The sequence below is a fragment of the Pocillopora verrucosa genome, chromosome 12 (genome assembly GCF_036669915.1).
Source record: "Pocillopora verrucosa isolate sample1 chromosome 12, ASM3666991v2, whole genome shotgun sequence".
Lineage (NCBI taxonomy): Eukaryota > Metazoa > Cnidaria > Anthozoa > Scleractinia > Pocilloporidae > Pocillopora > Pocillopora verrucosa.
Window position 1 is genome coordinate 11,621,005 of NC_089323.1, and position 15,894 is coordinate 11,636,898.

At 37.5% G+C, this 15,894-nt stretch overlaps 1 protein-coding gene across 1 annotated transcript; it reads right to left on the reverse strand.

Moving 5' to 3' along the window:
- Positions 1-7,424: 7,424 nt before the first annotated feature.
- On the reverse strand, positions 7,425-12,950 carry LOC131780376 (melanocyte-stimulating hormone receptor-like). The gene is made up of 2 exons (XM_066159870.1): positions 12,892-12,950; positions 7,425-8,421 (listed from the first exon to the last, which is right to left on the reverse strand). Exon 2 carries the CDS (start codon positions 8,388-8,390, stop codon positions 7,437-7,439), a length of 954 nt encoding a protein of 317 aa, XP_066015967.1. The 5' UTR covers positions 8,391-8,421; positions 12,892-12,950; the 3' UTR covers positions 7,425-7,436.
- Between the last annotated feature and the right edge of the window lie 2,944 nt (positions 12,951-15,894).

Sequence of the window (15,894 nt, forward strand, 5' to 3'; positions counted from 1 at the left end):
GGGCGTTTTTTTTTTGATATCGCACCTGCTCAGCAAGACATTTACCGACACAAAACTTAGGCACAGCAAGAATGAGAATTGAGGAAAGTTAATTTAATTGTTCGAACACATTATGTAGATTGTTGGTGTCAACGGTCATGACATTGTTTATTAGATTAAGAAGGAAAATAGTTAAGAAAACTCAAATTACAATTTGCTTCCTGACATGAGAGTATAAACAGACTTGATGCTATGAACTTTGAATTTCAGTTTCAAGATATGTGCTTTTTGAGTGACGTTTGAGGTCCTTACGGCATGACGAATTGCACTCACGTGCCATTATGATAATGCGATATTAGACTACCTATTTTCCGCTTTATTAAACGGGAAAATAATTAAAATCAACTTTTTGGCTGAAATTGCACGTTGAAGTTGATACCCATTGAGATATTTTAGGAAACATTGTGAGGTATCCGCAGCTTACATATTGTACTAAATGAATCTCAACACAACTGTGAGAAATTCGCACTGTTTAAATCTTCCGGATCCAGCTTTAGAGCGTTTTACGACGAATCTCATAACGACAGTCATCAATATCCTAGTTGCTCCAAATGCCATCATCGCGAATGTACTGATCCTTGTGGCAATCATTAACTGCAGTCATCTTCGATCTCCTTCCAATCTATTAATTGCCTCTTTAGCGCTGTCTGATGTTTTAGTCGGCTTAACAACCCAATCAGGATATATCAGCTACAGGCTCTTGGAAAACCAGCATCAAGGAGTTCCATGTTATGCGATGGTTCTCTACATTGTGGCTTTTTACATTTGTTTTGGAGTGTCTTGTATGACACTAACCACAATCAGCTTTGAGCGATTTGTGGCAGTTCGATTCCCTGGCATATACACTACATTTTTCTCTCGAAAGCGTATCGTGGAATACGTTATCGGGATATGGACGGTGAATATTTTACTAAGTGCTCTGCAATGGGCTAAAATCGATCAAGAAGTAAGAGGTACTCAACTCATTCTATGCAGGATTTCTCTCTTTTTTTCGACGGCAACTCAGATTGGAATAACAATCACTGTGCGACGATATCGCAGACAACTTTAAGCATAACTTCAGGCTTCTCAGTATTAATCTAAAAAGACAAAGAGAAGCCAAATTAGCGAAGGAAATCTCTCTCGTCGCTGGAGTTTACTTGATTTTCAACTTTCCTGTTCTTCTTGTGACATTTTATCATCAGATACTGGGGTTGAAGTTAGAAACATACAATTTTGCTCAAACCCATTCATTTGTGTTTGGAAAATTCGACATATTCGTAAAAAAGTAAAAAATATTTTGATCAAAATATTAGGGACCAAGAGCGTAGGTTGATTTTTCCCGCGTGATTGACAGTTAACGTAATATATTTATGTTGAACATGGAAAATGGCGTGAAATAAAATTCCCTGTTAAAAGGTGAATAAGAAGTGTGAATGAAATCAGTTCAATATCTCATAGCCATGTTTAAGTGAACGAAGAAGACCGCTTTTCTTTTAAGTAAAAACATGTTAGAAAATTAAAAGTTATTACTTTATAGACTTTTATAATTTATAGGGTCTGTGACTTAATCGAAATTGGTCTTTTTCTACTTTCTGTTGAATTGAAGCGTCTTCCTTTTTCGTGAAACGATAATAATATGACATCATGACCAGTATATCGTAATCAAAATTTTAATGAATTAAAAACTTTCTCTTTTCACAGAATCCTTGTGATATTTCATAACGGACCTGATCTTGCTGTAACGGTTCATATTCGGTTATTAAGATATTTCTTGAAAATGTCCAGTGAATTTGTTCTCTTTTTAGCACGTATTTTCTGTTAGTAAAAATTTTTCCTATAAACCAAAACATCAAAGCAGGAAGCGCTACTGGAGAGGGTATCATCACGTAAGTGTTTTAAAACTTATCGAATGGCGTGCACAACTGTCCATTCAATTTTTCCATAATCAGAATGCTTCTAAATCCTTCGCCTTCCATGGTTTTAAGCAATTGAGTTATCTAACCTTATTTAAGAAGTTACCCAATATTTGTTCTTTACACAAAGATAAAGACTCTTCTAGATTAATTCGAGAATTTTCGCAATATGCATAAAATTGACTTTCGTGGATGCAAAATCACCGCCATGTTTTTCCTCTATGTACCTTATAACTTGCTAACTATATAGAGCTTGTTTTATGCTCAATATCCCAAGTTTCTCCTCTTAGAGAGTTTTTTAGATGGCCTTTACCCGCAGGATTGAGTGACTGTGAGATCAAAATTATTAACTTCTTTCTCCAAACATGTAGAGACTTTTGCATTTTCTGCACCGTACGTGGTTATATCAGGAGTCGCTATAATTATAATACGCTCTATCGCACTCAACAAAGTTTCCTCAAGATATGGTTGCTGTTTGTTTTGACTCTTTTGGAAATAAAGAGTTTAACGAAAAGCTCGAGTAACGATGTGGTTAACTTTCATATTCATTACTATCTTAGAGAGTGACTGATGTCTTGTGGAAACCATACACCATAGAGTCAGCGTTGCTCTAAAATAACAGATAAAATAATGCCTCAATCGAGACAGATCTAACTCCATGGACAACAAAGTTTTTGTCTGATTGTCAGCTTCAATGCTTATCTCACTTCATTAATCTTCGAGCAGTAAAGAAACGGGTTTAAAGTCGAATTGAAGTAAACTAAAGTTGCTGCTATTTCTCTGATGAGGCGTAAATGTGATGAAAACGTTCTCTTATAAGCTTTCGCAAACACGATTACAACTTTGGTATCTAAAATGTAGCATAATGCAGCAACATCAGATAAAACCCAACTGGCAGCTAAAATAATATTTGTGCGCTTCAAAGTGATAGTTTGTTTGTATCTCAGCCCCAACAACAAGGCGAGAAGTCCGTCAACAGTTATGGCCGTCGTCCACGTCGTTTGTCCCCAAAGATACTCCACATAATGAATAACCCGTTATGGAGGCGGCGTCCCTTGTGTATCGACAAAGATTCCAGTGTTCGTTAGCTATGGATATCCATTAAATGGCATAGAGGGGCTGGCTAACGAGACCAACCAAAAGATCAGTTGTTGCCAGACAACGATACAAAAGTTTGGATGGCGGATGGAGGGAAAATTGTTTACGAAGGGTAACAAGGATTAGAAAGTTACCAAGAATTGCAGTGAGAGAAAGGATTACATTTACCACTGCGAGATAAATTGATTGCCGTTGTAATCCCACTGCCAAAGAGGGGGAAGATAACAGTTCTTTATGTGATTCCATTTGTACTTCACCTCCTGTTAAATTATTTCTTGCCATCATACTTCTTTGTTCCTTTTTTCTTTAGGGTTACCTGTGATTTCAACGGGAGATAATTCATCGTAACAGCAGATGCCCAGAAATAATCACATAAAACTTCTCGTGGAGACCGTCCTTTAAACTATGCTTAAACATCTGCTGTTAAGTCAGAAAGTTTTCTTTTGTATGTGCCTCGGGTGTAAATTGGCAAAATGAGAAAAGCATAAGGCATTTGTAACAGGCATTTTTTCAGAGCAAGACAAGTTATTCCCCGTAACTCGGATAAACTTTCACTACCAGGATTGGTTTTTATGCTTTAACATAATTTTCTCTGAATCTGAGAAGAATCGTTGTCAACTGTATCAATTTTAAAAGAAAAATAAGCCTTTGAACTCTGTGATCCTCCTCTTTTCCTGTTAAAAATGAAATAAAGTCTTATGGTTGGTGTCCTGTGTACGGCAGGTGATTAGATTCTTCTTGTCGCGATTCATTTGAGCGATCGAGGATCCTTTTTGATAGGGACAGTTATATTCCAATACTTAGGCATGAAAAAAACAAGTTATAAAACCGCGGTCAGAAATGAACCGATGGATGGTTAACAACTATTTTAACTCGTTAAACAACTTATTACACTTCAACTTCTTCAACATCATTTGGATAGAGACTTTCATTTACCTTTTGTAGACGCTCACTCGAAAGGTCTTCGCGTAGCAAATACTGCAATTTGTTTTTGGCAGGAAATCTAGGTTGTGCCTTGCATTTAAAACGTTAAATAAATTGGAACAACTGTTTTGTTATTTCAAGATGAAAGGAAGTCTGTGAATAAATATTAGTGTGCGACACAACTACGTATTTATGTAATTGGTGAAGTTTAATTTAGGAACAAATTTTCATTACGAGTCAAACGGAAACATCTGGTATTTCCATTTCACTGTTAAGGAAAAAATTTAAAACTATTCAAAGAAATATGATGATGTGTTACATTTGATATAGGAGAAACGATTGATTTTCAGGAAAACTCAATAAGATCCGATAATAGTCAATTTTATTTCATGCTTTCTCCTAAAAATTGCTTACAGGTGATAAAGCATATTTAAATTTTCGTATGTATTAAGGAAATTTTTTGAAAAAAAAAAAATTCAAGTGTTTAACTGGCATTGTGACCGGCTCGTATGACGACAGGGTGTTAACGTCAAGCGTTTTATTTGTGTATGATTTAAAAATTGAAAATAATTTACCGTCCATAAACAAATAACTTGAACAGCTCTCCTTCGCTACACTTTGAAGTTCAATTTTATCCTCCACTTTAATATTTCTAGGAAAGTAAAACGAGGAGTAACATTACTTTCAGCAAGTTAAAATTAAAAAAAGTGCTCGCCAAAGATCTTAATCGGCTTTCGAAAAAAACAAACTCGTGGCAATTCAAATAGATAAAACTATGAAAATTTACAGATGCCAAAATATGTTATGGTAATATATATACATAATTACCCCAAGCGATATTCGATATATATTTTGAAGCCCTTAGTCCTCATGAATAAAAGCGTTCGTTTAACATTGAATTCAAGATAAAAGAGCGTTTAGCTACTGTCGCAGAGGAAGGGACATGTTTATTTGTCGAATAAAGTTGTGCCAGAGAACACGCAGCAATCCTGCGCATTAAAAAAAATAAAAATTGTTCGAAGGAAATAAACACAGTAGCCTTCATTTGGTGCGAAATTACATATTCTCGTATAATATCTGTTTCTCGAGGCTCACAGTTTTCCTTGGGCGTCGCTCTCGGAAAAATGATCGCTCCTCGGAACAGATAGTGTCTACAGACAAATATCCGTGGTTATTTTCGCGCTAAATGAAGGTCATAGTTTATTAATCCACCTCCACTTTGATGAATAGTTACTTAACAAGCTATGAACGAGAATGTGCTAGAAGGAAGATACTACGCCACCAAGCCCTTTTGTGCTTTTTGTTTTTATTTCCTTCATGCGCCCTCTTCATCATTAATATTTTTGTTTTTATCAGAAGCAATTGTTGGCCTATAGGACCCTCTGATATCAGTTTCTTCTAGATGTCTGGTTAATAATAACAGATCAAGTTCTTTTTGTTGCGAGGCACTTGTGCAATTCCAATATTAAAGTCTCAGCAGGAAAATTTCTTCACTGCGGTTGGATGTATTCGGTGGAAAGTTAAGATCTAGTAAAACTCGTTCAACAACCCATAAGACTTCATCTCTTATAACAGCATTTTTATTCAACCTTCCACATAATTGTAAGAAATACACGCTTGAAAGTTTCTTACGCAAAAAACTTTTGCATTTTTTTGCCAGGAGTTTATGGTTGTGTCTTGCATTTATATCACTAAAAAGACGGAAAACGGTACTTGGGATTTACTAATTCTATGGCATTTCTTTCTTTCTCTTTTCCTCAAACGTCACAGAATATTGACTGCTGTCTCTCTTATTAAACATTAATGCGCAGCTAAATTAAATGTTTTTCTCACATGTGACCGGCTCGTATGGCAAAAGGGCAAAAACGTCAACTGCTGGATTTGAGTAACATTAAACAAATAACGCTTCAATGGCTCTTCTTTAATATTCTTTTGAAGTTCACTTTCATTCAATACTTTCATATTACTAAGAAAGCAAACCAAGAAAATAATATCGAACTAACGTCCTGTTTGTTTCTACACTGTACGTGCTTATATCACGAGTCGTTATATTCATATTAAGCACTGTGGCATGCAAAAATGTTTCCTAAAGATATAATTTCTGTTTGTTTTGACTCTTTCCCGTTTTATTTAATCAATTGGAAATAGAGAATTTAAAAAAAGCTCGAGCAACAAAGTGGTTAACTATCATATTCATTTCTATCTCATAAAGTGACCCCAAACTTTGTATTTTCAACTTTGAAGCAGCAAATAAAATAATGCCTTCATCGAGGAAGATCTAATTCCATGGACAGCAAAGTGCTTGTCTCACTTCATTAATCTTCCAACAATAAAGAAACAGCTTTAACTTCGAGTTGGAGTAAAGTAATGTTGCTGCCATTCCTCTGGTGACGAGTAAATGTGATGAAAATGTTTTTCTATCAGCCTCTACAATCACGATTTCAACTACGATAAATGGTATATAACACACAACTAATGCTAACTGCACCCACAGTGCGCTATACACCGCTTTTCTGTGTCGCGAAATGTTCAGTGATTTGGTTTACTCGACTGTAGTTGCAAATGAACTTGTACTTGTGCCTGATGATGAACAAGGGTGCAAAATATCTTTGTGTGGGAGAAGATTGAGGCCACCCAATAAGATGGATCACAGTTATATCCATACCATAAGGTTATACGGTAATCTAAACTGTAGCATAAAGCAGCAACACCAGATGAAACCCAAACGAAAGCTAAAATAATATTTGTGCGCCTCAAAGTGACAGTTTGTTTTTATCTCAACCCCAACAACAGGGCGAGAAGTCTGTCAACGGTCATGACCGTCATTGTCCCTAAAGATACTCCACATAATGCACATCCCATCAAGAAGGAGGCGTCCCTTGTGTATCAACAAAGATTCCGTTGTTCGTTCTCTGAGAGAACTCAGTAAGAACCAGTGATGGTCAGTTTTCTTTCAAGTACTCTCTATAAATTTGTGTTGTAGACAAAAGCATCTTCTCACTTGTGACAGGCTCGTATGGCAAAAGGGCAAAAACGTCAAGTGCTTTATTTGCGTAACATTAAAAAATGTTGAAATTGTTTTACCGTCTATAAACAAATAACTTCGATGGCATTTCTTTGATATTCTTTGAAGTTCATTTTCATCCAATACTTTCATATTACTAAGAAAGCAAACCAAGGAAGTAATATCGAACGAAATTCCTGTTTGTTACTACACTGTACGTGGTTATATCACGAGTCTATAATCAAAATAAGCACTGTCGCATGCAACAAAGTCTCCTCAAGATGTGGTTGCTGTTTGTTTTGACTCTTTGCCGCTTTATTGACTCAATTGCAAATAAAGAATTTTAACCAAAGCTCGAGCAACAAAATGGTTAACTTTCATTACCATCTTAAGTGACCGACAAGCGTTTTGAAGAAACCGTGAAATCAGCTTAGCTTTAAAATAACAAATTAAATAGTTCCTCAATCGGGGCAGATCTAATTCGATGGACAGAAAAGTGCTTGTCTGATTGTCTGCTTCACTGCTCGTCTCACTTCACTAATCTTCCAGCAGTAAAGGAATGGATTTAACGTGGAGTTGAAGAAAAGTAAGGTTGCTGCTATTCCTCTGGTGACGAGTAAATGTGATGAAAATGTTATTTTATTAGCCTCCACAACCACGATTTCAACTACGATAAATGGTATATAACAAAGAACGAATGCAAACTGCACCCACAGTGCATTGTACACCGCTTTTCTGTATTGCGAAATGTTCAGTGAATTTAGTTGGCTCGAGAGTAGTTTAACATTAACTTGTACTTGTGCCTGATGATAAATGAGGGTGCGAAATATCTTTGTGTACGAGACCATTGAGATCAATAAACAAGATGGAACACCGATATATCCATACCATAAATTAATACGGTAATCTAAAATGTAGCATAAAGTAGCGACACCAGATAAAACCCATATGGCAGCTAAAATAATATTTGTGCGCTTCAAAGTGACAGTTTGCTTATATCTCAGCCCCAACAACATGGCGAGAAGTCTGTCAACGGTTATGGCCGTCATTGTCCCCAAAGATATGCCACATAATGCATTGCCGGTCATGTAGGCGGCGTCCCTTGTGTATCGACAAAGATTCCAGTGTTCGTTAGCTACGGATATCCAATAAATAGCTTGGAGAGGCTGACTAACGAGACCAACCAACAGATCAGTTGTTGCCAGACAGCGATACAAAAGTTTGGATGGCGGATGGAGGGAAGATTCTTTACGAAGGGCAACGAGGATTAGAAAGTTACCAAGAATTGCAGTGAGAGAGAGGATTACATTTACCACTGCGAGATAAATTGATTGCTGTTGTAATCCGCCTGCCAAAGAGGGAGAACATAACAGTTCTTGAAATGTTTCCACTTGCACTCCACCTCCTGTTAAATTATTTCTTGCCATCATACTTCTGTGTTCCTTTTTTCTTTAGGGTTACCTGTGATTGCAACGAGAAATAATTTAGGGTAACAGCAGCCGCCCAGAAATGATTATACAAAAACAAATAGGCATTTTTTCATAGCACGACAACTGCTCCCATGTACCTTGGATTAACCTCCATTTTAATGATTGGTAATTAAGCTTTAATATAACTTCTATGAAGTTGAGAAGAATCATTGTCAACTTCAGCAATCTAGAAAAACAAAGTACTCGCCAGAGATTTCAAATGGTCTAGAAAATAATTGTTACTCGTGGCAATCCCCAAGTACATTTAAGTATTCAAAATTAATGTTTGGTCACAGATGCCAACATTTCTGCGGGGAACGCGACAATAATGGGGGAAATAGCTCGGGAGAGACACTTGCAGCAGGAACGGAAACTCGTCACGGTTTCCTGGTGCGCAGAGACCTGCTTCAAGTAAACTTGCTACGGACGTCAAGAATAAGCCAGCGTTTATTTCTACGGTAACTTTATTTTAGTTCATGTCGACAACCGACATGCCTTCTTGCATACTTAACTTAAAAATATATATCTTAACAAGTAAAAGTGACAAGTCAATTATAATTAATGATTATTTATCCGATGTTGGTGTTAAGTTTGAACAAGTGGCAAGGAGAAAAATCAATTTTAGGAAAAGAACTAATTTACATAGATTCAACTGCAACTTCCTCGAGAAGTTGTCAGAAAAGGTCGCTATGAGGACTGTTTACTTAACAATGTCCACTAAGAATAAGATGACAAAAGGACTGATTTTCAGGCGCACAAAGCGGCCAAGACAAAGCAGTATGTACAAGTTAGTAGTTTAAAGAACTTACTGTTGGCTTTTATCTTTTTTATAACATTACAAGAAAGAAACTGGAATGAATTGAGAACGGCTACAAAATTGAAAAAGTAATAAATATGCTCCAAACAAACTCACAGAAAATCACTAAGTTCTCCCGTAACATTCCCCCCACCTTTAATGGAGACTTCCAGATATCGTGGGGGTCAAAATGACGAATGGACTTGGTATTCTCATCATAGATAAAGTATTGTTTTCTTAAGTCAAAACAATATTTTTCTTTTGCTTTTGCACTTAAGACGTATTTCTTACTTCGCGTAACCTTCTATTTACCGAGGAGTTCAACATACTTCTTGGAGGAATTTTAAAATAAGATTTAAGCAATCTTCTTGATCTTCTATATTACTTTCTGGTCAACAGTTAAGTGGTACTCTCTGCCTTTTGCAAAAGTCGGTCAGGCGTCTGAGGATAAATACTCTTCTTGGATACATAATGAAACTTAGGCATTACTATTCCTGGAGGTGCTTCTTGATACCGATCAAATCCCTTGTTAGATTCCATTCTGTAATCAGTTTTGGCTGGAGTATCCAAAAGATCACCTTGGTGCCAAACCTTCTTTGTGACATCGGTGCGAAGGACGGTAGTGGTCTTTGGATAACAGAACTGAAGTTATCATTTGCGTCGTTGTGAATTGTTGCGGACTGGGACAGTAATGAGCACTGATATCAAGAAAGACTGGCTTAGTGCAACTTTTTGTTCTTTGGAAAGAAAGAAAAATTTTCTGGAGTGGGCTTTAAAGAAGCTTTACTAGTGGAGGCGTTTCTAGCTGCTTTGGTATTATTTTCTTGAGGTATAAACGTTCCTATTAGAGGCACTCGCTGAACTTGCTTCTTTCTGTTGATTTACCAATTCTTTTAAAGTAATGGTGTTGTTATCGAGGTTAATCATGGCTCTGTTTACTTAGAGGAAATCGCGACCAAGGATGGCATTATAGGCAAGTTTGTGCACGACTTTGAATTCACGAGGGAAATGAATGATCTTAAGGTATAAAGGCAAGGTATACGTAATTCCTATTAGTTGTAGTAGCAGTCTGAACTGCGGAACAGGGAGCATCACCATAGATTTCTTTTAAAACTTCTTCTTTAATAGCTGAAACGCGTGCACTAGTATCCACCATTTGATGAACAGGTTTTCCTTCTATTTTACTTATAGTGGTTAGGTTGCTAGGGTACGTGTCCGCTTCATTTACTAGGGGTAGCAGGACACTTAACTGATTCACATTCATAACTTTCTTGGCTTCTAGTTTGGATTTGTTGGCATGACTCTAGCCTGGTCACTAGTTCATGTCGGCTTCATCTTCTCTAATAAATAAGAGTTGGTTGTGGCGTTTTCCTGACTTTTAAATTGTGATGCAGTCCCCCCAGCATCCAACTGGCTCTCTTCTTCGTGGGTGGGAGATCTTTCTGATTAACGGTAAGTTGATTGGGTAACATGATGTAGGACCTTCTTCTCCTTGTAGAAAACTTCATTAGATCGGTTAAAGTTGCAGTAATACTGAATATAGCCTCGGCGTTCACATCTGTAAATACAGGTTTAGTCTTGAAAGTACTTCCTCCATTTATCATTGCTTATCGTGTGTAGTGATTATTTCTTGGTCGCTCAAATTGTTGCCATGCTCGAATTCGCTATCAGCTAGTGGTTCGAATACGCTTTGTTTACAATAGCGTTGCCGGGACAAATTCTTCTCTAACTTCTGATTCTGCCCCGCTTAGTTCTTCCTCAGAGTCTCTGCCCAAACTTGACTCGACGCAAAATGGTTTTTGTGTTTCTATATTTGTTTTGGTTTTGTGTACATTCTTTATTTCGCAACAATTCGTAAAGATCCGCTGGTGAATTAATTAACTGGACAGGTCAACCACGAGCTCTTGATTTTCTTTCTCCGGTGATCTTAGATTCTTGGAATCAAGGATTTCTTTAACCTCTGGGGCGACGAGGGATCGATCAGAAATAAGTGAACTTCGTGCGCTATCGTTTCGCTGCACAACTTAACGGTTTGGACGGACTTGGCTGAACGATAGACGGACGGTTGAAACAATGGACGGACTTTCGTTTGAATGGATGCTGATATCTATGGCCTCTGTGTTCGTTTTATCCTGTTTGGCTCTGACTCGTATCGGTAAAAATTCGTGGTGGGTCTTTGGAAGGAATTGATTCAATGTTTTTACTGGAAACGGTGTAGTGCGTCGGCGGCGGCGGGGAACTTTGATAAAATGGCAACTCAAACAACAAGTCCTAATTTTCTTCTTCGAGCAAAGAAGTTTTCACCTCTCTATGCACCTTGGTTGTCTTAATTCTGTCGGCGGGAAAGACTGACTTCCTTTCTTCACGGACTTCATAAATTGAAAAAAGCAAATTTGAGGTATTCACGTTACCCGAGCGGTCCTTTCTTGCCGGCCCTCAAGGGATCAGATCACACCTCCTGCGTGGAACTGAATTTTGAGTTCTCTTGAACTTTGATAACGTCCTGGAAGCTCCAAGAAGTATCCGGCGTAACCATCACTGTGGCATTCGCACGAACTGGACTTTTGCGGAGAACAAAATATCGATAGCATTTCTTTACCGAGCTCAATACTTACCATCTCTCTTACTCTATTTAAAAACATGACGCTATCGAAATTTCTGATCCCGGCAGTGTAGAGGACGCGTGTCATATAAACTTCGTAGTAGACCTCGCTCACCGTAAAGTCTCTGTGGTTCAGTGTTAGAGCATCAGAGCGCGGAATCCGAAGGTCTGAGGCTCGATTCCTCATGGAGACTCGGAATTTTTCTTTGTCCCACGCTCGTGACAAGAAGAAAAACATCTTCCTCTAATATTTGAATAGTCTCACAAATTAAGCGGAAAATGTCTCTTGAAGTTATCGATAGTAATTAAGAAAAAGGAGATTGAACTTACAGCTTCAAAATTAAAAATACATATCTTAACAAGTTAAAGTGAGAAGTCAGTTATAATTAATGTTAATTGATGTTGGTGTTAAGTTTAAACAAGTGGCAACGAGAAAAATGAATTTTATGAAAAGAACTTATTTACATAAATTCAGCTGGCAAGTTCCCTGAGAAGTTACCAGAAAAGGTCTCTACGAGGACTGTTTACCTAACAATGTCCACTTAGAACAAGATCACAGAAGGATTGATGTTCAGGCGTATAAAGGCAGAAAGAACAAAGCGATATGAAGAAGTTAGAAGTTGAAAGAACTTACTGTTGGCTTTTACCTTTTTTTTAAAACATTACAATAAAAGAAACTCGAATGAATTGAGAACGGCTAAAATATTGAAAAGTAAAAAGTATCCTCCAAATAATCAAACAGAAAAATCACTAAATTTTCCCGTAACAATACCAAGATATTCATGTTCAACTTTGTAGTTAACAAAGCCTTACAGGTTTTTACGTACTCAGCTAGAAATGAAAACAGTGGGAGGAGCAGAATTTTGCAAGCTTTTGCACCATCAAAACATTTTCTGTTTTTGTCACGTCATTAATTCCCTTCAGTCGCTTTCTGCCTAACAACAAGGTATTCGTTATCTAATTTTCCCTTTCGATTAGAAACAAAGCAAGCCTATTGGACTTGCTGATCCTCATTTTTTCAGTTGAAAAGGAGGATCAGCATTTGGATAGAGAATTTCAAATACCTTTTAAAGACGCTCGCTTGGAAGGTCCTCGCGTAACAAAAACTACGATTTGTTTTTGGTGGAGATCTTGGTTGTGCCATGCATTTAAAACGTTCAATAAATTGAAAAAATTATTTTGGTACTTCATTCCTGCTGTCTATCCTTGAACGTCACAGAATATGGCGGAAGTGTGTTAGTAAACATTAGTGTGCGACACAACTACCTATTTGAGTAATGAATTTAATTTAGGAATGACTTTTCATTGCGAGTCAAACGCAAACATCTCTAAGTTTTATCCTTTTGTAATCAATGATAAAATCTGTAGTTAAGCAAAAAAATTATTTGCAACCAAAGGAAATAATAATGTGTTACATTATATTCGGAACGAAAAGCGCTCGTTGATACCGTGGGGATTAGGAGTGCTGAGTTAAAAGATAAAATTTTGTTCTAGAGTTTTGCGGCTTTCCGAACTGCCTAGATGTAGGGAAAGACTGCAAGCTGTCATATGCTGCTTAGAGTGATTAGAGAGTTTAAAGTGTCTAGCAACTGGTTTGGATGCGTCCTTGTCACTTTCGTACGCAATATCGGCATTTTTCGAATATTTAAACAAATTTCATTTAAGTGTATAATTGACATTATGACTGCCTTTCAAAAAGGCATGAATGTCAAGCGCTTCATTTGAGCATGATCAAAAGAAATTGACACACTTTTTTTCGTCCATTAAAAAAAAAAACATCAAAAGCTCGTCTTTACTGCTCTTGGATTTGCAACTTTTTTCTAATTGACACTTTCATATCACGTAGGAAACAAAATAATGAAGTGATATCGAACAACGTCCAATTTGTTTCTACACCATACGTGCATGCATATATTATGAGTTGTTATATTCATAATAAGTGCTTTCCCATGAAAAATATGGTTACACTTTCTGTCTATTCTTTTTGTTCAACTGGAAATGAAATCTTCTAATAAAAGCTCGTACACCGATATAACAGTCATTTTAACCGATAAACGTTGTCTTAATGCAACCGTAAATTTTTAAGTCAGCCTCGAAACAATTAATAAAATGTTTGCTCGAGGAAGAGTTAACTTCATGGACAGCGAAGTGCTTGTCTGATTTTCTACTTTGCTGCTTGTCTCACTTCAAAAATCTTCTAGCGGTAAAGGAACGGATTTAACGTCAAGTTAAAGAAAAGTAAAGTAAGGGATTGCTATTTCTCTTGTGACGACTATAGGCGACGAAAATGTCTTCGGGGCCACCACAATCAATATATTAAATGGTAGATAACAAACAGCTAATGCTAACTGCACCCACAGTGCACGGTACACCGCCTTTCTGTATCGCGAAATTTCCAGTAGATTTGGATGACTCGACCGTAGATCTATCAGATCTTGTATGTACTAAAGCGTTATGATGACGGAGTGAGCAGAAAATCTTTGTGTAAGGTACGACTGAGATCATCATAGAAGACGGAAAACCTATATATCCAAACCAAAGGGTTATAAGGTAATCTGAAATATAGCATAAGACAGGGACTCCTGATAAAACCTAACGCCAGCAAAAGAAATATTAGTGCACTTCAGAGTTACAATTTTTTTGTACCTCAGCCCCAGCAACAGCGCAAGTCTGTCCACGCTGATGGCCGTCATTGGCATCAAAAACACCGAACAAAATGCATAGCTGGTTAAGTAGCCTGCGTCGTTTGTCTATCGACAAAGATTCCAGTTTCTGTAAACTAAGGATATCCAATAAATAACATAGAGAGCCTGGCTAACGAGACTAACCAAAAGATCAGTCGTTGTCAGACAACAGTACAACGGTTTGGACGGTGGATAAATGGAAGATTCTTTGCGAAGGGCATCAAGGATAAGAGAATTCCCGAGAGTTGCCGTGACGGAGAGGAAGATGTTTATTATTACGAGATGAATCGATTGCTGTTGCAATCCACCATCCAAAGAGGGCGAATATATCAGTTCTTAAATGGTAAAAAGTTCTTTATAGTACTCTAGCCTCCATTTGGCGCGAAAATTTACTTGTCTATCATCTGTTTCTCGAAGCTCACAGTTTTCACAGTTCGCTCTCGGAAACTGTTCGTATCTCGGAATAGTAATGTCGGCGGAAAGATCTATGTGGGTATTTTCGCGCCAAATGGACGCCATTGTTTATCTATTCATTTCCACTTCGCTGAATAGTTGTTAAATACTTGAGTTTAACTTTGTTGTTGACAAAGTTTCGTTTCCCGACCGACGAAAAAGTGCTAGTTCGAAGGGCCCAAGTGCTCTTTACTAATAAACTAATCAATATGAAAACTGTTCATTGCCAATGAAATACCGCTCATAAGACAAGGTTAGTGTTTGGATTCATATGTCCAACATTCCGGTGAACGTTCTTTGCTTGAAGTGGGAAGTCAGCTTTGAAAGAGTTAGTGCAAAAATAACTCAACGGGGATTTTAACTCCATAGACAGCAAAGTGCTTGTCTGATTGTCTCTTTTACTGCTTGTCCCACTTCACTTATCCTCCAACATTAAAGAAACAGATTCAAAAATGAGTTGAAGTAAAGTAAGGTTACTGCTTACCCTCCGGTGACGATTGACAGGATGAAAATGCTGTATACCGCCTTTCTGAGTCGCGAAATGTTCAGTGCATTTGTTTAGCTCGCCTGAAAATGATCTTGTACTTGTGCCTGACGGTAAATGAGGGCGAGAAAAATTTTTGTGTATGAGCCGATTGAGATCTCTAAACAAGATGTAACACAGATGTATCCATTCCATAAGGTTATACGGTAATCTGAAATATAGCATAAGGCAGAGACACCTGGTAAAGCCCAAACGGCAGCTAAAATAATACTTGTAGACTCCGTAATTACAACTTGTTTGTATCTCAGCCCTAAGAACAGCGCCAGAAGCCTGTTAACACTTATAGCCGTCATACTCAACATCCGATGAGTAGCATAGAGAGAGGCTGGGTAATGAGACCAACCGACAGATCAGATGAAGTTAGACAACGGCACGAGAGTTTGGAC